This window comes from Palaemon carinicauda, chromosome 40 (genome assembly GCF_036898095.1).
Source record: "Palaemon carinicauda isolate YSFRI2023 chromosome 40, ASM3689809v2, whole genome shotgun sequence".
Taxonomy (NCBI): domain Eukaryota; kingdom Metazoa; phylum Arthropoda; class Malacostraca; order Decapoda; family Palaemonidae; genus Palaemon; species Palaemon carinicauda.
The window spans coordinates 40,181,769-40,205,030 of record NC_090764.1 but is presented as its reverse complement, the minus strand read 5'-3'; the positions used below and the strand labels follow the sequence as shown (position 1 = coordinate 40,205,030).

Genomic DNA, 23,262 nt, shown 5'->3' with positions numbered 1-23,262 from the left:
TAAAATTCGGTGCATGGGATTTCACTCCTTTTTTTTTTTTTCAGAGATCGTGTAAAATACAAAAATATTGACAGCACTCCTACATCCCTAGTGTATGTTGAAGGAATGGAAATACAGGGGTTAGTCAATTTTCTTCTCAATAGTCGTAGTTGTATATCACCTGTTGGTCCTCTGGCTGGTGTGCCTCCTACGCTTCTATCTCCTGTAGCATTTCAAGGAGGTACTCTTAAAGCTTTAAAGGTAAGAGTAATTTAATTATACTTTTTCAAAAACAGGAAATAAAATTGAATACCGAGTAGTTTTAGTAATATTTAGAAGTTTTGTTAATAAACAACTGATATCAACCACAATAACAGTAGGTAAAAGTTTCAAATGAATTTTCTAAAAGGTACAGTGCCTTAATCCCAACACCAAATATTTGGATGCCCTTAATGTACAGTATTAAGGAGCTTTAACTTGGAATTTGCAATACTTCTATAGGGAATAACAAAATGTCAGAAAGTTTATAGGGACTATTCTGGTGATTTGAAGTTGAGTAATTTTGAAACTTACCATTTGTAGTTCTATGATGACATTTTGAACAAATGAAGTACATGCCTTTCTTTGGAATAGCCTAAATTGGTAAATGTATTATTGTGAGTAAGGATGGATGTAGGAATTAAGAATTAAGATTAAAATTGTGAATTGATGCGAAAACCAGTTAATTAGCATGATATTTATTAAAGAAGCCAAACCTTTAAAGACCTCATTAGCAGAAATTATGTGAAAGAATGTAGGATTAGAAATGGTTGAAATAAGAATTTCATTGCTGAACTATCAATGATATATGTCGAATGGAGAGGTGATCATATGTTTAGGTTTCTTCTTATCAAAGTTTGACTTTTTCTTTTATCTACAAAGTACAATATTTCCAATTAAATTTACAAGAGTCCCTGATAGCAGCCAAAGCAGAAATATGGAAGGAGTAGCTCCCTCTCCCTTGTCTGCATTGATGAATGAAGGCAGTAAAATCAAGAGTAAAAGGTAGCTTTTTTGTTTCAGTGATTGACATTTTGTCTTCAACATTAGGTATTGCTAACTTGAGAATTTGGGTATTGTTGCAGCAGTATCATAAAGGAAAATTAAGAATAGGTCATTTGTCTTCCTTCCTGAAAGGGGAATAGGCCATATAAAAGTGAGTGGAGGTTGTAGGTAGGAAGAGGTAGATGTGGTTTCATAAATGATAGACTAGTCTAAAGATTCAAGAGAAATCATCTTGTGGGAGATGTTAAGATTATTGGATGTACTGTATAGCTAATTATGCTCAGGATGTTTAATCATGTGTTCCATCCATTTGTAAACAGAACAGGCAGTCACATAACTTTCTATATATATTATTTGTGAAAAATACACAAATAAGTTAAGATAAATTGAGATTCTTCTTATTCTTCTAAGGCATCAGAAGTAGCCTCCTCCAGGATGCATATACTGAATTTTGTCAAATAATTTTAGGTAAAATGGTTGAATTATAATCTCAGGAGAAATCAAATGGTGTTAACTAAGGTTGTCATTTAGTGTTAAAATCTATCAAAACAAGATATTCTGAAGTCTATAGAAAGAGTCAATTGCCTAACTTGGTTATAGATTCTGATCTATTTATTTACATTTATCGCATAATTAATAATATTAAGTTTATTAAATTGAGAATTTCCAAATTGGACTACCCAAGAAATACATTCTGTTGACAATAATGTGAGGAGTATTGTTGAAATTCTCTCTCTACAGATTTTGTAATAGGGGTTAATTGAGTAGTTTTTATGCCATCAAGATCTAAATCTATTTTAATTTAGAGTATTTTGCTAGTTTGGATGAGGCTATTTCAGATGGGACCTCAAAGCTGTAGCTGCCTTCATGGGTTTTGTAGTTAATCATAGACAACCAGTGTGTTCCTTTATGGTTGAGAGTGTTGGATGTTCAGAGCCATTCCTTAATTTTATTTTGTTAGAAATCAGTAGGATGTGCAAGTGGATGCAAAGGTACAAAGCGAAGTTTTCAGGTCCTTTTCTAGTACTCCATTTTCTACTTATATTCCTGTCACATCGTTATTTGCCCCACAAGGCAACTAATCGCTCTGCTTATCATTAACATAGCTTGTCCTTTTTCATTATGAAAATCTAACATCAGCCATTCTAGTCACAACCTTGTACTCCTCACATTGGTTTAAAAACAGTGCTTTCCATATTAAAAAAAACTAACATTCAGTAAGGAAGAAAACTTAAATGCAATAAACACTTATCACAATCTGAGATGAGGATATATCTTGATTTATTTAAAATACAATGATTTCACTATGGAAGAATATTAAAAAATCCAGCAGGGGAAGCTAATTAAAGCTCAATAAACACCTAGAATCTGCCAAGGAAAGTGATTTAAGAACACTTCCTATTTGGTTATCCACAAACAGCATCTATTTAGTTAACCAACTTGCAAAACCTGAATTTAAAGATTTTTGTTTATGATGCTCAATGATAGGGACAAGACTGGAAATCAAATGGAAATGTAAGACAGTATTATGCAACTGACGGGTCTTATACATGTCAGCATGTCTGCGTTATAAAATACGTAAGGACTAAATGGGAACCAGAATTACTATACATTTTCTGAATCTGAGGCAACAAGATACAGTATATCGATTCTATCTACCATAAAGTTGAGAACTGAAAAATATGAAGTCTTGTAAATAGCCACTTCTGCAGATTTGGAAGAATAAGAAGCTTACAACCTTACTTTACTCCACCCATTAGGGTATTTTTCAGCCTTAGGGTTATGCAAGGTTTGAAAAGGAGATAAAACCTCACTTTCAAGGTTGGCCTCCATTTTTTCTTTTCCTTCTTTTATTGAACGTTGAACTGTGAAAAATCAGTTGATATACCGTTTTTTTTTAAACTGGAGTGGATACTGGGGATGCTGCATATGCGAGTGTGGAGGACTCGTTTAGTCAGTAGATGTACTAGCACCTCATTTAACTTGCTTTATTTAACCAGCAATGAGCTAGTGGTCAAGCTGGCAAGCAAACAGAACACTACCAAGCAAAACACGATGTAAATGATTAATAAGTTGAAACTCTGTTCACCCAACAAGGTTCAAGGGAATCATACAATATGCCATGTAATACAATATAGTTTGGAAAAGGGAGGATATTAGCATCCAGACTACTCACTTGGTCTTGTGCCTCACAATCTAGTGGTCTTAGGATTGTGGCATTGCAAGGGTTTAGCAGCAGAAGGGTCTAAAGCAATTAAAGAATTCAAGGATTTCTGAGAGGCTTTCAAATTTATACTTCACAGTGAACTTTCAGAGCCCTTACTGAATAGAGCATTATTAACAGACTCAAATTTGAGAGTTGAGTTATGTTGGGCAATGGGATGGATAGGACCAACTACCAATTTTAAATATTTAACTTAGCCGGTGAATATATAATAGCTGCAACTCTGCGGCTCGACAGAAAACACACTAAAAAAACTCGCGAGCGATCGCTATGAAGGTTGCGGGTGTGCCCACCAGCGCCAACTGTCGGCCAGATACCACTCTTGTATGTAAACAAAACCTTCAATTCTTCTCTGTCGACGTTGACGACAAGACGTATCAATACTCGCTGTAGAACCTGGAGTTTTCTCAACATATTTGGTGAAGTACTTCATTTTGGTTTGAGCTTTCACAGTGCAGGTGTTTTATCTTCATCTTAAATCTTGAACTCGTTTTTGGATAGATTTAATTTTTGATTACAAAGAGAGTATGGGCTTTCTTTGACTTTTAAATGGCCGACCCTTCCCTTAGACGGAAGTGTGTTTAGGCTTTTAGCAATTATCTTATCACGTTATAAATTAATTATAGATTTTCCTCTATATATTTTATATCTCAACCGCCTTTATTAGGCCTCTTCGATTAGCTTTCCATTTATAATAAACATCAAAATAAATTTTAATGATTTGTTTATATGCGACCTTTCCTGAGAGTAGGCGGTCCTAACTTGGAAACCGAAGTTAAACAACGTTGAGCCCTTTCAATCGTAAATAGCTTTTAAAGAGCTAATGATTTAAAACTTATTAAATGAATATTTTTTAATAGATATTTTATGAAAGATTTTCTTTGAATAGTCTTCGTACTGTTTCAAAGATGAACTAACGTTTAGTTTATTTATGCTACGCAGTTTGCGCTCTATCGTTACGATAGAGAGAGAGAGTATCACGGTTTCACTTTGCAGAAAGAGTAAATTGATTCTGACGTTTTGTTCATTCTTCTTTCAAAGCTTAAATGTTTTAAATTCTATTTTAAAGGAACTTTTTAATTGAAAAACCTTTCAGTTTTTTCCTTTGGTCAAATAACCTGTTTTTTTGACGAAACGTAAGTGGGCTCTTCTCTTAGGTGCGAAATCAAGAGAGAGAGAGAGATAGAGACGGAGGGAGAGAGAGGAGAGAAAACGTTCCGTTCTTTATCTCGTCCCAAGCGGGTAACGTTGTTCTCGAGTTACTCTCGTCCCTAGTCTCTGTACGGGGAGAAAGGATAAAACGTTTTTAGTTTTTTATTCTCGTCCCAAGGCAATGTACGGTGAGAGATTGAAAACGTAGTTTTGAATGAACTAGTGTTTAGTCTCTTCCCCAGCCACTGAATTTTTTATCTTAAAATATGTTTACTATTTTTTGCTGGTATTAATGTGCTTGCATTATACGACTGATTTCGCAATTACAACCTTTTGATGAGGGTAGAATTGCGTGCTTCAGGTAGAAATCAGTTTTATTCATACCTGATGTGAATTGTTAAAAGATTCGATTTCAGTGAAATAAGTGCAAAACAGAAAATCGTAGTGATAAAGTGATATTGCGCAAAGTGTTATCAGTGTTGCGACCGAGGGTTCGTCTGTTCGTGCCTGTCGTTCGCCTAGTCCGGGACCTCTTGCAAGCTCCCAAGCCCAGGGGAGAAGTAATGTCGTACGACTTATGGGTTCGAGAGGCCTTGATCAGCGAACAGATGTTCCCTCTATGGTATCGGGTGTATCTTACCAAGATCACCCCTACCATAAGGCGAGAGAGACGATTTTCTCCTCGTCATCCGAAGGCTTTTCGCATAAGAAACCGTGAAACAAGGTTTCGAGGCCCTTTAAGCGAAAGTCAGTCCTTTCAGGACAGGTCCAGCATCCTAGTTTTAACCATTAGGACAGCTCTGACCCTATGCAGTCATCGGAAGACTGCTCGCCGCCTAACAAAAGCGTAACACAGACTCCGAGAGTCTTTTTGTAGGCAAGGTTTTGCGGTCACAGACGTTACCCTCGTCTCTTACCGCAACCATTCCCGTTGATCCTAAATGGGTTGTACGGCAAGACATGCAGAATAAGCTTGCCTCCCTTATGGAAGACTATTCTGCCGATAAGTCCGTTGAGCCTAGCCGTTTATCTCATCGAGATCCTGGCTTTCAGCCACCCTAACGTTCCTTTGTGCGTCCTGTTGACGTTGGCGTAGCTAAGTCACGTCAGTCAGGTTGTTTAGAACCACACTCGATGCGGTCTCGTGTGGATTTTCAGCCACATTTGGACGTTAGGCCACTTGCTGATGCTCCTGTTGACGTTCAGGACGTTCGCTAACAATCGGAGTTGACTTGTTTTGACGCTGAGCGTCAACCTCCGCATTCTAGAGTTGTTTTGACTGCTCAGTCTAGGCGGTCAAAGCAGTCTCGAGTGGACGCTGTGCGTCCTCACGCACCTGTTGTTGTTGACAGTTCACAGACTGTCAAGCAGTTACATGACGTTGCGTCCTGGTCTCTCGCACCTGTTGTTGTTGACAGTTCACAGACTGTCAAGCAGTTACATGACGTTGCGTCCTGGTCCGCTACTAATGCACCAGTGCGTGTGGACTCTGCTTGTAAAGCATTGCCACCACGGTAGGTCTCTCCCTTGCTTGAGACTCAGCTATTATCGGACAAGGTTCCTGCAGATGAGGAAGTTGCTGTTCCCCCTCCTACTGATATTCCCTTGAGGACTCTGTCAGACGGAGAGGAGCCTAAAGCTGCTTAGCCCTCTATGGACTTTAAATAAATCATGCTGATTTTTAAGGATCTTTGTCCGGATCTTTTTGTAACTGCTGCTCCTCGTTCGCCTAAACGTCAGAGCTTACACTAGGCCTAGCTACTTCGAAGCCGTTGTTTTATAAGCTAGTGCTCTCTCGCTCTCCTAGAGAGCTTTACGTTTGCTAGGCGACTGGTTTATCACCAGGAGGAGTTTGGGGGATACAGCCTTTGCTTTCCCTTCTTTTAAACTGACTTATAGAGCCAGAGTCTGATATGACACGAGAGAAGTTCTCGGCTTGGGAGTTCCTGCCTCTGCCCAGATAGACTTCTCAAACCTCATAGACTCTCCCTGGCGCCTGGCCATGAGACGCTCCAAGATTTTACAGGTCAACTTCACAGCTGTTTTCGAGCCTTTGAAGTTTTGCTGTACAATTATGTCATGCATAAACAAGGCTTTCAGGGATGGCTCCAATGATCTGACAGCCACGTTCTCTGCAGGAACAAGTCCCTCAGGGATGGCTCCATGATTTGGCAGCCATGTTCACTGCAGGAGTACGTAAGAGGCAAGTGCGCTCAATGTGTTCATTGTCAAGACAAACTTCACGATGAAGTCTACCAGGCTGTCTTGACAGCATTTATGGAAGGCGACTGGATGGTCTCTCTCGACCTTCAGGAGGCATACTTCCACATTCCTATACACCCGGATTCCCAACCGTTTCTGAGGTTTGTTTACAGGAATGTGGGGTACCAGTTTCGAGCCCTGTGCTTTGGCCTCAGTCCTGCGCCTCTCGTGTTTACGAGGCTCATGAGGAATGTGGCAAAATCCCTCCATCTATCGGGGATCCGAGCCTCCCTGTACTTGGACGACTGGCTTCTCAGAGCATCGTCCAGCCTTCGCTGTCTGCAGGATCTACATTGGACGTTGAGTCTGGCCAGGGAGTTGGGACTTGTGGTCAACCTTAAAGTCCCAACTGATCCCATCCCAGATTATTCTATTTTTGGGGATGGAGATTCGCAGTCAAGCCCTGCTCGAAGTCCAACTAATGCTGAAAAGAAAACGTTTATTCAGTCAGGAGTTGGAACAGTCTCGTAGGGACTCTCTCATCCCTGGAGCAGTTTGTCTCACTAGGGAGACTACCCCTTCTGCCTCTCCGGTTCCATCTAGCCTCTCACTGGAACTAGGACAAGACATTAGAGACGGTATCATTCCCAGTCTCCGAACCAATAAAGGCATGCCTGAAATGGTGGGACAGCAATATCAGTCTGAGAGAGGGACTATCCCTAGCAGTCAAGAACCCAAACCACGTGTTGTCCTCAGACGCGTCGGGTTTGGGTTGGGGTGCGACCCTGGACGGTCGGGAATGCTCGGGTCTGTGGACCTCAAGTCAGAAGAGCATGCACATCAACGGCAAGGAGCTATTAGCAGTCCACTTGGCCTTGATGATATTAGAAAGCGTCTTAGTAACTAAGTGGTAGAGGTCAACTCAGACAACACCACAACTTTGGCGTACATCTCCAAGCAAGGAGGCACACACTCCTTCACGCTGCTCGAGATCGCAAGGGACCTTCTCTTATGGTCAAGAATTCGAGGCATCTCCCTGTTGACGAGATTCATCCGGGGGGACTTGAACGTCTTGGCAGACTGTCTCAGTCGGAGGGGTCAGGTGATACCCACGGAATGGACCCTCCACAAGGACGTGGGCAAGAGTCTTTGGGCTACTTGGGGTCAACCCACCATAGACCTCTTTGCCTCCTCGTTGACCAAAAGGTTACCAATCTTTTGCTCTCCAGTCCTAGATACAGAAGCAATCTACATAGACGCGTTTCTACTGGATTGGTCTTTTATGGACATATGCATTCCCACCATTCAAGATAGTCAACAAGGTACTGCAGAAGTTCGCCTCTCACGGAGGGACAAGGTTGACGTTGGTTGCTACCCTCTGGCCCGCGAGAGAGTGGTTCACCGAGGTACTTCAATGGCTGGTAGACTTTCCAAGAAGTCTTCCTCTAAGGGTAGATCTGTTACGTCAGCCCCACGTAAAGAATGTCCATCAAAGCCTCCCCGCTCTTCGTCTGACTTCCTTCAGACTATCGAAAGACTCTCAAGAGCTAGAGGCTTTTCGAAGGAGGCAGTCAGTGCGATTGCAAGAGCTAGGAGAGCTTCTACCATTAGAGTATACCAGTCGAAGTGGGAAGTCTTTCGAGACTGGTGCAAGTCAGCATCTGTGTCCTCGTCCAGTACCTCTGTAGCCCAAATCGCAGATTTTCTTTTACATCTGAGAAAGGTTCGCTCCCTTTCAGCTCCCACGATTAAGGGCTACAGGAGCATGTTGGCTTCGGTCTTTCGACATAGAGGCTTAGATCTTTCCAACAATAAAGATCTCCAAGATCTCCTTAAGTCTTTCGAGACCTCTAAGGAACGTCGTTTGGCAACTCCTGGATGGAACTTAGACGTGGTCCTAAGGTTCCTCATGTCAGACAGGTTTGAGCCATTACATTCAGCCTCCCTGAAGGATCTCACCCTCAAGACACTTTTCCTAGTGTGCTTGGCTTCGGCTAAAAGGGTCAGTGAACTTCATGCCTTCAGTAAGAACATCGGCTTTTCTACAGAAAAAAGCCACTTGTTCACTTCAACTTGGTTTCCTGGCCAAAAATGAACTGCCTTCTCGTCCTTGGCCTAAATCTTTTGATATTCCTTGCTTATCAGAGATCGTAGGCAACGAACTGGAAAGAGTATTATGTCCTGTTAGAGCTCTTAAGTTCGATTTAGCTCGTACTAAGTCATTACGAGGGAAATCTGAGGCATTATGGTGCTCAGTTAAGAAACCTTCATTGCCTATGTCAAAGAATTCTTCGTCATATTTTATCAGATTTTGTTAATACGAGAAGCTCATTCTCACTTGAATGAGAAAGACCGATGTTTGCTTAAGGTTAAGACGCACGAAGTTAGAGATATAGCAACCTCCGTGGCCTTCAAGCAAAATAAATCTCTGCAAAGTATTATGGACGCGACTTTTTGGAGAAACAAGTCAGTGTTCGCGTCATTTTACTTAAAAGATGTCCAGACTCTTTACGAGGACTGCTACACACTGGGTCCATTCGTTGCAGCGAGTGCAGTAGTGGGTGAGGGTTCTACCACTACACTTCCCTAATTCCAATATCCTTTTAATCTGTCTCTTGAAATGTTTTTAATATTGTTTTATGGGTTGTTCGGAAGGCTAAGAAGCCTTTCGCATCCTGGTTGATTTGGCGGGTGGTCAAAGTCATTTCTTGAGAGCGCCCAGATTAGGGGTTTGATGAGGTCCTGTTGTATGGGTTGCAGCCCTTGATACTTCAGCTCCTGGGAGTCTGTCAGCATCCTAAGAGGATCGCTGGGCTCCGTGAGGAAGACAGACTTACAAGGCAGAGTAATCGTCTAAGTCAACTTCCTTACCAGGTACCTATTTATTTTGGTTTTGTTATATTGATAACTGTCAAAATGAAAAAATTCTTAGCTTATACGCTGTAAACATAATTAACTCTGGTCTCTACCCACCTCCTTGGGTGTGAATCAGCTATTATATATTCACCGGCTAAGTTAAATATTTAAAAATGATATTTTAATTATAAAATAAATTTTTGAATATACTTACCCGGTGAATATATAAATTAAATGACCCTCCCTTCCTCCCCAATAGAGACACAGCGGGACGAGAAGAATTGAAGGTTTTGTTTACATACAAGAGTGGTATCTGGCCGACAGTTGGCGCTGGTGGGCACACCCGCAACCTTCATAGCGATCGCTCGCGAGTTTTTTGAGTGTGTTTTCTGTCGAGCCGCAGAGTTGCAGCTATTATATATTCACCGGGTAAGTATATTCAAAAATTTATTTTATAATTAAAATATAATTTTTAAGAGGATTCACTTGACTTTGAACTTTTAACAAAGGAGGCTAGTAATGTTAAGAGCTTATGAAGCTCATCACTATCAAAAGTTAGCTGATTATGTAAATTGTTTAAGTGGAGGCATGTCATTATTGTTGTCATCCTCGGACTATTTAGCCTAGTCTTCCCTGGCTTTTCCCCAGAACTAACAGCAAGTTTCCTTTTGTGCTTGATTGGCAATCATTGAAACCTACTTTTCCATGAGTGGTACAGTGAGAAAAATGCACTCTTCACAACAATTATTCAAATCACAGTTTTGGCCTCAACATGATCAAAAATGGAATGCAGATCTTGATCTCTCAAAAACTATTCCCATGCATTCTCCACACAGTAATTGTTAACAAAACTCTGGGAAGACATTTTAAACTGCAGTAATAAACAAACAACTTGAAGAGTTTCTGAACATAACTAAGAAACTGAAAGCATATATATTTATTTGGAATCATTATTATCAGCAGATATCAAGTTTAGGCTTTCTTAAATACTAAACTATTTTATGGGTTTTATCCTGCCACTTATATGAAGAGCTAAAGATTGTCAGCCTCCTTTAGGTTCAGGCTAACAAGAATAATAATGGATAGATGCAAGCCATATTTCAGATAAACTCATTTCTTTTATAATATCAAGGTCATTTAGAATGGATACCTTCTAATTAACCTGAACATTTTGGTATTTAGTAAGTGTTTAATTTTTCATTTGATTTTGTGTTACTTGATGTTTTCATAACTTGTCTTTAAGTTACTTGCATTTTATGTTGAAAATTGATTCTGTGTTCTAATCTCTTGACAGGAAAGTCCTTGGAGACCAAAAAGCACCTCCCAAAATTAGGTCTTTCCTTCATCAAAACCCCTTTATTTCTTTTAAGAGAATATAAAGACAGATTTCATACAAACACTTATTTCCTTTATGATATCAATTTCTTTTAGAAAGTTTCTGCTAATCAGTACTAAATTGTGTTACTTGATTTTTTCCTAGCCTGTCTTTAAGTTACAACATAGGCAATCTACGGGAAAAATCAAAGGTGTTATTTCCATCAGCGCTTTTTCCCCTGACCATATTTTAGATATTTTCAGTAAATCCTGATGTAAAATTATTCTCTTCTAGTGAAAATTTTAGAAAAGATATTGATACCGCAGGATTAGTGGGAAGTAGATATTCAGTTTGATTTCTTATTTTTAAGGGTTATAATAACATTTTTATACATAAAACTTTTTAAAACAATGGAGTGTGAAGTGGTTTGATTATATTTAGTATTGTAATTTTTTATTCAACTTTCAGTTAACCTTTCCTGTAATGTGATTTTCTCAAACTTTCCATCAGCCTCTTTAGTAATTAGTGAATTAATTCCCAACTTTTGCTTTACATCAGTGCTCACTTCATATTAAGACCATTAGTTTTTAATCATACTAAAAAATTTGACTAGTAAAAGTAACAATCGATAACTTTTTTCGTTCTTATCTAGCTTGATTGTGTCACTTTCATTTTTGTTTATACCATGTCTGTATTTAATGTTCCTTAACTTTATGAGAGAAAATTTTTAAAGTCATTATCAGTCTAACATTGGTAATAGACTTTTTGCTTCAGTGGGTACTGTATGTATTTACAATACATACAAAAGCTTTTTTATGACTTATTCAAGGAGGATTCTCTTAGCATCTTTCTGGCCTTAGAGGGATGATTCGTAGCCTGTAACCTTTTTTTCAGGGAACTATTTTACCTTTCCTTGATTGATTGTCTCAAACAATCATACTTCACTCATGTGCAACACAACTTTCTCATGATTATTTTACTAGCTTAAATTCTCTACTCTATTTAATTATTTCTCACGTTTCTAGGCTTCTAGTTGTCTAAGATTTCTTGCTTTTGTCGGTTAATTCAAGATTTGAGCTTCATTGTATGAAATATGTAGTGCCTTGTTGGTGGGCTAAGAATTACAAATGGATGGCTCTTTACAATGATTTTGTATGGTGTTGTGATTTTGTCAATTTATGTAGAATTTATGTTGTGTTCCATTGTTGAAAGCATTGGGGTCAGCAATTATTTATTATGAACATTCAATCTATGTATCTTGTAAATAGTATACAGCATATTTTTTGCTTTTGAACATGATATTTTAGAGTTGCACAACAGTTTCAAACTTTGCAAAGGTAACACAAAAACTAACATTTCAGAATGCAGGTTTTTATAGTTATATGAATATGCATTGCATTTGTAGTAAAAAATAAATTGCCAACTAATTCCCCAGATGCAGATTTTAACTTTCATAATCTTTAGTTATTAGTATCGAATATTTGTATTGCCTGTGGCATAAGAAATTACATTAGTAATCTGTTTACATTCTGTACTTTTCCTGAAGATCATGTAAGGCTATGATGTTATAAAACTATAGTTGTTCCAACACGGAGTACTTACCTCGAACTACTTTCTTAGGAGTATCTGGGATCTCCTCCCTATCCGACCAAGAATTATGCACAGTCCCCCCATCTCCGTTTTCCCTTGTCGGGTCCTTCCGTGGCGGAGGGATATGTGCCCTGAGGCGACCCGGGGTCAGCGCGTGGGTGAAATACTGGGTTGTTGTCGTCAGTAACCATCTGGTCGCAGCGTAGATCACATCTCGCCGCTCTTTCTCACATCCCATCCGACCCACCATTGTGTTCCATGTGTTCCTTTTGTGTTTTCCCGTTCCTATCCCTTACTTGTGTTGCTTGTGATTATCCTCATGGAATCCCAACGCCGTGGCTCTCTAAGGTTAACGTCGATCCGCACATGTTGTGCACCACGTGTCGAGGCAGAGTGTGTTCGCCTGATTCCACGTGTCCGGAGTGTGAGTCCTGGCCGGAACTTCAATGGACGTTGCATAGCACCAAGAAGAAGAAGGCATCGAAGCGGTCACCGAAGAAGCCTGGTCTCGGCTCTCTGATAACGTCTCCTTCAGATCCTTCTGAGAGCGGTTCCCCTTCCCCTTCCCCTACCCAGAGTAGGGGACGAGGTAAGTCCGTTGTGGGGAAACAGCCCATTGCTGTTCCCCATGAGTCTGATATTGATAAATCCAAATGCATTGTGCCTACGCAAACGAGTGAGGAGTCTGCAATTGTTCCGATAGTGCTTTCGGTAGACGAGTTTCTGGTGTCCGCAGGACCCGTCTCGAGTGAGGATCCGGTGTGGGGGAGCTCAGGGACACCAGCTCCTTCCCCACCACCTTGGCAGTGATTTTCAGGTGCAGTGACTTCAGGAGGCGACGAGGACAGGAAAAGACGAGCCACATGCTCTTCTGACCCGGATTCCATTGTGTGGACAGCGCCAAGGACGCCCTTCAGGTCACCCATGCGGCAAGACGAGGAGTTTTCTGGCTGGTTTGCCTCACATGGGTCACTGCTCACGCCACCGGTGCCTTCTGTTTCACTACCTCCTGATGTTATGCAACCCGTCACCCCGGTAGCACAATTGCAAGCCCCCATGTTGGTGGCAGAGGATTCAGGGTCCTCGAATAGCTCCTCTTCTTCTTTGTCTTCCTCGGAAAATACCTCATCCTCCAGCTCTTCGTCATCGGAAGACTCCAGAGACCAGATGAAGAAAAAGAAAAAGAAATTGAAGAGGAAGAAGTCGACCGCAAACTCAGGCCTGTCTAAGAAGGCCAAAGTTGCTAAGAAAAAGAGCAAGAAGAAGAAGAGTTCCAAAAAGAAGAGGGCAAAATTGGGTAAGTTAGTTATTCCCCCTTGTGGGTCGAACATGGCTCTTGCCATTCCAGTGCCTGCCTTGGCAGTTGCTGGAGCCGCTAACATGCCTTTGCTCAGTGTCTCTTCGGCTCCGTCCACGCTTCAGATGCAGCCGTTGGCACACGCTAGCTTTTCTTTACCCTTGCCCGGCAAGTCACTGGCTCCATCCATTCAGCGGATGCAGCCGCTGGCTCAGCCCAGCAGCATTGTTCCCATGCCCAACGTCTCACCGGCTCTATCCATGCATCGGATGCAGCGCTGGCACAGCATGGCAGTCACTCGCCACAGATTCCTCCGGGAGGGGGTAGGCCCATGACGGCTACCTCCTCCTCAAGGGCTCCATCCGTGATGGAGATAGCCGCTTTGTCGAGTCGGCCGGATGCCAGGGATACGACCGCCCCCACGGATCCATCCGTGATCAAAGAATCAACCGACACGGCAGATCAAGTGGTAGTGGGCTTAGTGGATGCTGGAGATTGTTCACCTGATAAAGCATCCTCATACAGAAAAGTTTTAGCCCTTATACAGCATCACCACAGACTGGATGAGCCCAAACCATTCTCGGAGCAGGCCTGGCTTTCGAGTTTGGGTAGGATGGTGGACAACCCTATACAGCCGAAACCATCCTTAACCCTACCAGTGGCTCCAGACGTGTCCCTGGGCATGGACCACGTCAACCGCTTTGTCTCAGGACACAAGAACTCCCTCAGGGCCCAAGGGTCCTTCAAGCTCCTGCCCGGGCTTAGGACCCAGAAGAAATTTTATGTGCCGGACTGGCTACCTGTAGGGCCTCGAGCAATGGATGACAGGATCCTTACTGCCCCCATGGTCTTCTCACAGGCGGAGGCCACTATGATGGAAGACACGTCTCAGGACATCATCAATGTGGCCTCCTGGTTGGACCTGTGGGCATGCACTTTAGCAGGCTTTCACCTCTCCCACGATCTCTCGGCGCCTGAGAATCAAGCCCTAATGCATGAGCTCATACGCTCTTGGGGCAAGGCGATGAAATTCTTGACATTCCAGTCCTTGACGCAAACAGCGAACTGGATCTTGAGAAGGAGAGAGACAGTTTTAAACAGGCTCCCTCGTAGACTCCCCGAACGAGAGGCCAAGTTCCTTCGGAATGCTCCGGTGTGGGGTGAGACCCTGTTCCCCCTACAGACGGTAGCAGAGACCATGGAGATAGTGGGGAAACTGATGGACTTGGCTGAGCCTAAGCAGCCAGCAACAAGACGCCCTCCACATAGGAGACCGTCTGTGGACGAGGCCTACTCGTCTACGCCACCAGCTAGGCAGGAGGCCTACTCCCCTTCTTGGCATCAGTCCTCGCGGCCCTCCCACAGAGGTGGTGCCCCAGCCCAGGTCTCCTTTAGGCAAAAGTTCTTGGGCTTGAGACGAGGCCGCTCAAGCCGTCTCCCCAGAAGGAGATAGGAAGTGAGGCCCCCTACACCTTCCCACGCCACAGGTGGGGGGATGCCTCAAATACCATTGGCAAGCATGGCAGAACAACGGTGTGGACCCATGGTTCGTGTCAGTCCTCAGGGAGGGATACAGGATTCCCTTCCTGACGGAACCTCCTCCTCTGATTCCCGAGCAACGGGCGGAGTGGCTGGTCCAGTCTCTGCAGTTCAGGACCCTCTGCTTCGGCTTGTCGACGGCACCTCAGGTTTTCACAAGGGTATTCACCGTAGTATCAGCCTGGGCACACAAGCAGGGCATCAGGCTGATCAGGTACCTCGACGACTGGTTGCTTCTTACAGCCTTAAAGGAGCAGGGGGCAAAGCTGTTACAGTTCTGCAGGGAACTGGGGGTTACCATCAATCTGGAGAAGTCCCAGTTGATCCCCACCACCAGGATGACGTACCTGGGGATGGTCCTGGACTCCCAGGTAGCAAGGGCATTCCCCTCTCAAGAGAGACTGGACAATCTAGACCACATAATTCGACCATTCCTAGAAAATGCGCCAGTGAGGGCCAAGGATTGGCACCGACTCGTGGGCCACCTGGTCTCGGTGGAGAAGCTAGTTCCTCAGGGGAGGCTTAAGCTGAGGCCGGTCCAGTGGAATCTGAAGGACCTCTGGCCACCGGGAGACCCGCCTCAGTCCTTAGTCATGATGACCCCAGCCACCAGAAAAATGCTCCTCTGGTGGTCCGACAGGGCAAACACCCTACGGGGCGTGCCGTTTGCTTCCACTCCTCCGGAGATGTTGCTCTTCACGGACACGTCAAAGGAGGGGTGGGGAGCCCATCTGCTCGAAGAGACAGCAGAGGGAAAGTGGTCCCCGGAGGAGAAGCTTCTCCACATAAACCTGCTCGAGCTGCTGGCGGTTCAAAAAGCCCTCGCAATATTTGCCCATCGGCTGTGGGGAAACGCAATAGCCCTCATGTGCGACAACACCACCGTGGTGGCTTACATAAAAAAGCAAGGAGGATTGAGATCAAGGGAGCTGTGCGACCTCACGGCTCGAGTCCTGGAATGGGCCGAGAGGAATCACATCATTCTCACAGCCAGGTTCATTCCGGGGAAGAGAAATGTCCTAGCCGACGGCCTCAGCAGAGCAGGGCAAGTAGTGGGGTTGGAGTGGTGCCTACACCCACAGGTGGCCCAGAAGGTCCTACAGTTGTGGGGCTCAGCGGTGATAGACCTGTTCGCCACAAGGCTCAACACGAAGCTCCCCATGTTCTGTTCTCCTGTGCCAGACCCGGCAGCAGCGTTCGAGGACGCCTTCCAGCACCCATGGGACGGACTCGACATGTATGCCTTTCCTCCCTTCGGGATTCTCTGGCAGGTGCTCAACAGGCTCAGGCAATCAAGGGCAACAGTGATGACTTTGGTAACGCCCTGGTGGCCAGAGAGGGAGTGGTTCGTGGATCTACAGGACCTGGCCACCCTTCCTCCGTGGCCCCTACCAGTAAGGGAAGACCTTCTGCACCAGCCTCACTTTCGAAAGTTTCACGAAAACCCTCAGTGCCTCCAGCTGCACGCGTTGAGGTTATCGAGCGCCTGTTGAGAAAAGAAGGATACTCGGGGAAGACTGCTTCGAGGATGTCAGGGTATCTGCGAAAGTCCTCAATCGCGGTGTACCAGGCCAAGTGGAACACGTTTGTGAAGTGGTGTGCCACGCAGAATCTGAGGCCTCTGGATGCATCAGTCCACAAGATTGCAGACTTCTTGGTCCACCTGAGGGACAACCTAGGGGTCTCCATTCCAGCCATCAAGGTGGTCTGAGCAGCCCTGGGGCAGGTCTTTCAGCTCAGAGGCATCGACCTGGGGGCCTCTCGCCAGATTACAATGCTCATCAGAAGTTTCGAGCAGTCTTGTTCCCCCCACGCCGCTTGGGTCCCGCAGTGGGACATAGCTAAGGTTCTCAAAGTTTTGACAAGACCTCCCTTCGAGCCCCTCAAGGATATTCTAGATAAAGACCTCACCCTCAAGACAGTGTTCTTGTTGGCTCTGGCCTCAGCCAAGCGCGTGAGTGAGCTCCACGGCTTGTCATTCGAGGTCTCGCACTCGAAAGGATGGAATGACCTGTCCTTTAAGTTTCTGCCTGAGTTTGTGGCCAAACCGCAGAACCCGGCCATTGCAGACCCGAGGTTCGAGGGGTTCTCGGTCCCGGCCATCCCTCACTCAGACAACCCGGAAGACTTGCTCCTGTGCCCAGTGAGAACGGTCAGGAAATACCTCAGCAGGACAGCCAGACTCCGGCCGGGCATCAAAAGTCTGTTTGTCTCCTCAGGCCCGGTAAAGAAGGCCGTGTCGAAGAACACGATCTCCTTCTGGCTTCGGCAATTCATCAAGAGAGCTTACGCCAGTGAGGGGTCTGCAGTCCCTGGTACCCCGCAACCCCATGATATTAGGGGTCTTAGCACTTCTTTGGCCTTTGACAGCAACATGGCAGTGGGCCAAATCATGCGAGAAGGCACATGGTCCAGGCAGTCCACCTTTACGGCCCACTACCTGAAAGACTGCACGAAGAAGTCCCTGGACTCCTTCTCCATTGGACCAGTGATTTCCGCCCTTCAACAAGTTTAGGGCTACGGCCCTGGGTAGCCCGAGAGAAGTAATTGCGAGCGACACAGGTTCCCCCCTTACTTCCCTTTCCTTGCTACCCTTTCCCTTCCCTTCCCTCCTCCCATATGAGTGATGGATGTTTTGGAAGCCCATGCTCGGATTATTTATAAAGGTGAGTTTATACAAACAGGTAGACTTTTGTGTGCTTCCTCTGACTCTCCTACCCTGGTCTTTATGTCGTCTGGACCTAGCTGCCTATCTAGGTCCCGTGCCCTTGGATGGTAGCGGTGGGTCTTCCGGCCTGTAAGTCCATCCCCGCCTCCTAAAGTGTAAGTCTCCTAAGAAAGTAGTTCGAGGTAAGTACTCCGTGTTGGAACAAATCACAAATTTTAAGTAATTTGTATTTTTCCTAACAGTACTTACCTCGAACTACTTTCGGGTTATTGCCCACCCATCCTGCCCCGGGTGCCTTACAGGTGTTCGAGGTAGAGACTCGTATGCTTACTGACGACAACGACCCAGTAGCGCACCCACGTGCTGACACCGGGTCGCCTCAGGGCATGTATCCCTCCGCCACGGAGGGACCCGACAAGGGAAAACGGAGATAGGAGGGACTGCACAAAATTGTTGGTCGGATAGGGAGGAGATCCCAGATACTCATAAGAAAGTAGTTCGAGGTAAGTACTGTTAGGAAAAATACAAATTACTTAAAATTTATGATTTTATTAATCGTGCTGTTATTCCAAGATGAATTTTCATGTAAATGATGGTGGAAAATTTGCTGATGAATTTTAGTCTAATTCGATACTGCATTTATTGACAATACATTAATAAATTTAACTTTTCTTTCATTTTTCACTACAGACAAAAGGTAACACCATTCATCAAGATGGGGAGACACATTATAGTATGGAAGTTATGGGCCCAGTTATGCCTCACACTATTCATCAATTGACATCTCTCCTGTGCACAGCTTTAGATGAGTTTTCTTTTTCTTGTGCTCCTGTTATATCTACTCAGTCTTTTTCTAAGTATAAGCATCAAGAAGACAGCTGTGCACCCCAGGTATAATTTTTTTTTATTTGATTTATAATGGAGTAAAATTTGAAATAGAAAATCTTGGTGAATGGAGTAAGCTCTTACACAAATAGTAATTGTTCCTTCATGTATACAAAATTTTTATCCTTTAAAGTAAGAGATGACTCAGCGTGAGCTGAAACAGCTGTTGTATTAGTCATTAGGTACAGCAGTTGGCTAACTTTTGACATTGGCTACAACCAGTATAGATATGCTGTTGCCGCAGTCTTTTAAAGTTAGATGCATTAATGGTTTTAAGAGTGGAAGCGCTCCTTGAGGTAAAGGTAAGATGTGGTTATGGTTTTCTTGTAAATCCTCATTTATTGTGTTCCTTTTGTGAAGGGTAGACTTTATGAAGTCCTTCCCATTAGAGTGTTGCTCTCGTTCTTTTGATTAAGAAAACAATGAACTTTGCCCAGAGTGTAACTTGACTTACACTATTGTGGTATTCTTTTCAGGGAAGGAGTTTCCTGGTTCAGACTGAATTTTACCCTTACCTTTGTACATAATAAAAACAATTTTGTGATGGTGAGCACACCTGGCCCTGCCAGTGTTTACCAGGTGGTCACCTCTGTGTAGTGGTTTGTGTTACTGTGAAAGAAGCAAAGACCATGACTAATCTATGGCAGCAAAGAATGGTTTACAAGAACTAGAGTTTCATTCTCTCTTCTCCCAACCCTTTCTCCCTCTTCTTATTATCTTTGTTGGACATTTCTTCCTTGAGAAGAAGAGGATGAAGGAAGAATAGCTGCATGGGAAAACCATTCGCTAAAAGTTCTTTAGGACTTCTGATGATCCTTCTCCTTTGAGAGGGAATGATGGTACTTGCCCAATAAATGTTACTTTCTGGGTCAATGAAGTGTAGCGTGACCTAGTGTGAGCTATTTTTGCTGCACCAGGTGCTGGTGAGTATGTTATTATTATTATTATTATTATTATTATTATTATTATTATTATTAGCCAAGCTACAACCCTAGTTGGAAAAGCAAGATGCTATAAGCCCAAGGGCTCCAACAGGGAAAAATAGCCCAGTAAGGAAAGGAAATAATGAAATGATTAATGATGAGAACAAATTAACAATAAATCATTCTAAAAGCAGTAACAATGTCAAAACAGATATGTCATATATAAACTATAAAAAGACTTATGTCAGCCTATTCAACATGAAAACATTTGTTGCTGCTAAGAACAAACACCTGGGGAGTGTGGGGCTTATGCACTTAACTTTCCTATTCCTGTTGTGACACAAGAGGATTTTTCCTCGCATTTATGGAACTCCTCTATCGACTGAAACCTTTGTGGTCGGTTATTTAAGTGTGACCCTGGTGTGACAGCTGCTGCCAATTCATTGGTTGTAGGTGAACAGTCCTACATAGACCAATCTCCATCACTGTATGGTAGGCCGATAAGGGTATTGATCACGCTGCTTCCTCAAGCTGACATGGAGTCCACTTGCCGACTGGTACCTTTGTGGTTGTCTAGTGAGTCCTGAGCCTGGTATAACTACCACCATTGTTTTCACCTTTCACAAGGGAGGAGTCCTACCTGGATTGATGACTACCACCGTATAGTAGGCATGGATGGTGTCAATTGCTACTTCCCTTGCAGCTACAGAGCTTTCTCACAAACTGGTACCTTTTGGGGTCAGTCATCAGAAGGTGAGCTCGGTTTGATAGTTTCTGCTGTTTTTACCCATTGCAGGCAAGTGATTCTTCTTGGACAGTACACCAAAACTGTAGGCAATGAGGGTTAGGTATACCATTAATAGAAGCAATCCTACCAATCTGGAAGAGAGGTAGATGTCAGGATGCCAGAAAACTCGATCAATCAATCCGGAAGGGAGAGACAAATCTCCTTATGTCAATTATCATGTAATAGGTAAGCAGTCGTTTGAGATTCAGTCCAAGGTGGGGGATTAATCTTTCATTCTCTATCCCATTCCTTCTAGTACCTGGAAGACCATTTCATTTTTTCTTTTCCATTGTTGGCATAAGCTTCACAAATGGGAAAGATGGCATGGCCTATCAAATCCCCCCTTCCTTGTGCTCTCACAAGAGGGAGGCTAGTCACAGGCTTGTGTAATCGGGCCGTACTCCAAGCCACACTAAGCCACTCTCAATGCTCCATGAGGACTTGGCCACTTTCCACAAGTTGGAACAGTCACCCACACCCAATCACTAGAGGAAGGGTACATGGTAGCACTGGTCTTGGTTGACTGATGGTGCCAGGGATTGTCTCCTGAATGTAGAAGAGACAATTCACTGCCTGATCCAGAATCTCCCTTCCATTTATGAATAATTTTTTGTGCTTGTGTTATTGGAGAAAGAACAATTCCCAGAGCAGATTGATGACCACTCATCCCTGATGAAAGGAAGAGGGCTGAGAAGTCTCTGACCCGGCAGGACCTGGCTTTTGTTGGGTTTCTTCAGTGTCAGTTCACTGAATCTGAGCTGTCTTAGGTAGCCAAAGCATCTACAATCTTGAAGGCTGTGACCATTGTGAGAGGTTTCGACTATCCATACAGTATGGAACTTGACTGGATGTCCATGATTGGAACCTTCTAATAAAGCCCTAGATTAGGTGAATGCTCATCTCTACTTGTCCGAATATAGTACTCACTTTGGTCTAGTTTGAATTAAGGGATAGTGGATTTTACCACTAGCTATTGTCTCTGTCTAGACTGTGCCATTAACCAACTGATGGTTAGTCCCAGTAGCAAACTTTCCTTTTTAACAGAGTTCAACTCTGTAGTGCCAGCAAAGTTCCACAGATTTGTATCGTGAGGAAGGGATCGTTAGGTATCCAGTCTGCTTAGCCTTTAGTGTAGAGATGACATCCAAGCTGCAGATTGGATTGGTGCAGGAATCCTTGTTTCCCTTTCTTGAAGATTACATTGAGGCAGCAGTGAAAGGGAGACTAAAAGGCTGGGACTTCATCATGCTGTAGCCCTCAAGGGGTCTTGGCCTTTCAAGGGAGACTGCAGTCAAGCTTTTTGTGATATCCATGTCTTCTGACTGAGAGAGAGTGATATAGAAGTATGTCTCCGGTTGTAAGAAGGGGGTTGCCTTGCTTTGCACAGTACCCCAACATTTTCAATCTAATTCTGTTACAAACCTACTTTTTAGGTTCTATCACTGAGCATGTTGACGTATTTGGAAAGATGGAATGTTTTCACTTGAAGGACAATTTTTCCAGTCCTCGCCAGTCGATCCTTCATAATTTGGTGTGGGGAGAGGATGATACACACTCCTCATGGCTGAACTGGTACTTTTCCAGACTGCCTTCAGTTTTAACTTATGCTCTATATTTGGTCTCTAGAGAGGGAGACTTGATGCTTTTGGTGACTTGAGAGATTTGTAGATTTGGATGTCCTTAGTCATCTTGAAAGAGGCTCTTTTATTTCTCATGTGTTCACAGGATTGTCCAACCAAGTGTCAGCTTGGGCCTCTTGGAATGATCTTCCCCATCCTATTATTATCTAAGGATTATCATTAAGAAGATTCTGATATGGCCAAGTAATGGACAAAAGAAATGGGAATACTGTTGTATTGGGAATTTTTCCTTAGTACTTGTACCACCAATAGCAAGGCAGAATGGTTAACAAGGGTAAAAGATATGAGTTTGCTCCCTCTTATTTCCTTTTTAGAATTCTTCTCAGAAGGAAGAACCATTAGTAGTCTCCAAGAAGGCCTCTCGCGAGAAGCTCCTTGGGACTTCTAGCAAATGTTCTTCTCTTTTGGGAGGGAATGACAGATCTCACCTGCTGAACTAGTCAAATGGATGCATATGCTAGGAGGGTGAGGATATGTGTACCTTCATCATTCCTGTTGTGAAACAAGTCAGTTACCAAGCTGTTAGGAAGCTGCACTCCCTCTCCATGAGGGAATATCGGGGTCTGGCTCTTTGACCGGAATAGTCAGGTTTGTCGAGGTAGAATGACCGACTCTTCCACCCCTTTTTTGTTCCCATTTCGAGGGGAAGCAGCAGCCATAAACATTAGACACTAGTCGGACATCTGATGCAAGCGAGTTATGCATTGGAGCACCTTTCTTGCAGATTATGTTTGCCAAGAAGCAACTTCTCCATCCTCCTTGCAAGGAGGAGGATGTGTCGGTGTCTCAACAAATATTTCCCTTGATGTGCCAGCATGCCTAGGTTGACACTTTTGATTCAAATGTCATCTCCATGTTAAAGGTAAATGGTCCTTACTTAGTATTGGATTTCGTTTATGCTAATACTAGCCAAGGCCCTAACAGCTTCTATATTCCTGTGTAGAGCTTTTAGTAGGTTGTTGGAGTCACCTTCCTTGCTCCTGTGTGGGACTAGGATGACATGGTCAGAAAAGAAAAGAACCTTCCAGTGTGGTTGTAAGAGACTTCCTCCCATTAATGAGCAATGAAACATTTCACCCACATGACTATGATCAGGTAAACAATCCTTGGTCTCCTCACGATCGATCTCATTGGGATTGGTTCCGCATGTTCATTCCTATC

The 23,262-nt window shown here is 43.6% G+C and overlaps 1 protein-coding gene across 1 annotated transcript in view; it reads left to right on the top strand.

Moving 5' to 3' along the window:
- LOC137631718 (protein downstream neighbor of son homolog) overlaps positions 1-23,262 on the top strand; it is a 129,678-nt gene that overhangs the window by 90,782 nt on the left and 15,634 nt on the right. Inside the window, exons 8-9 of the mRNA XM_068363600.1 lie at positions 45-240; positions 18,557-18,757. Coding sequence (XP_068219701.1) covers positions 45-240; positions 18,557-18,757 — 397 coding nt within the window. The remainder of the gene's footprint in view (positions 1-44; positions 241-18,556; positions 18,758-23,262) is intronic.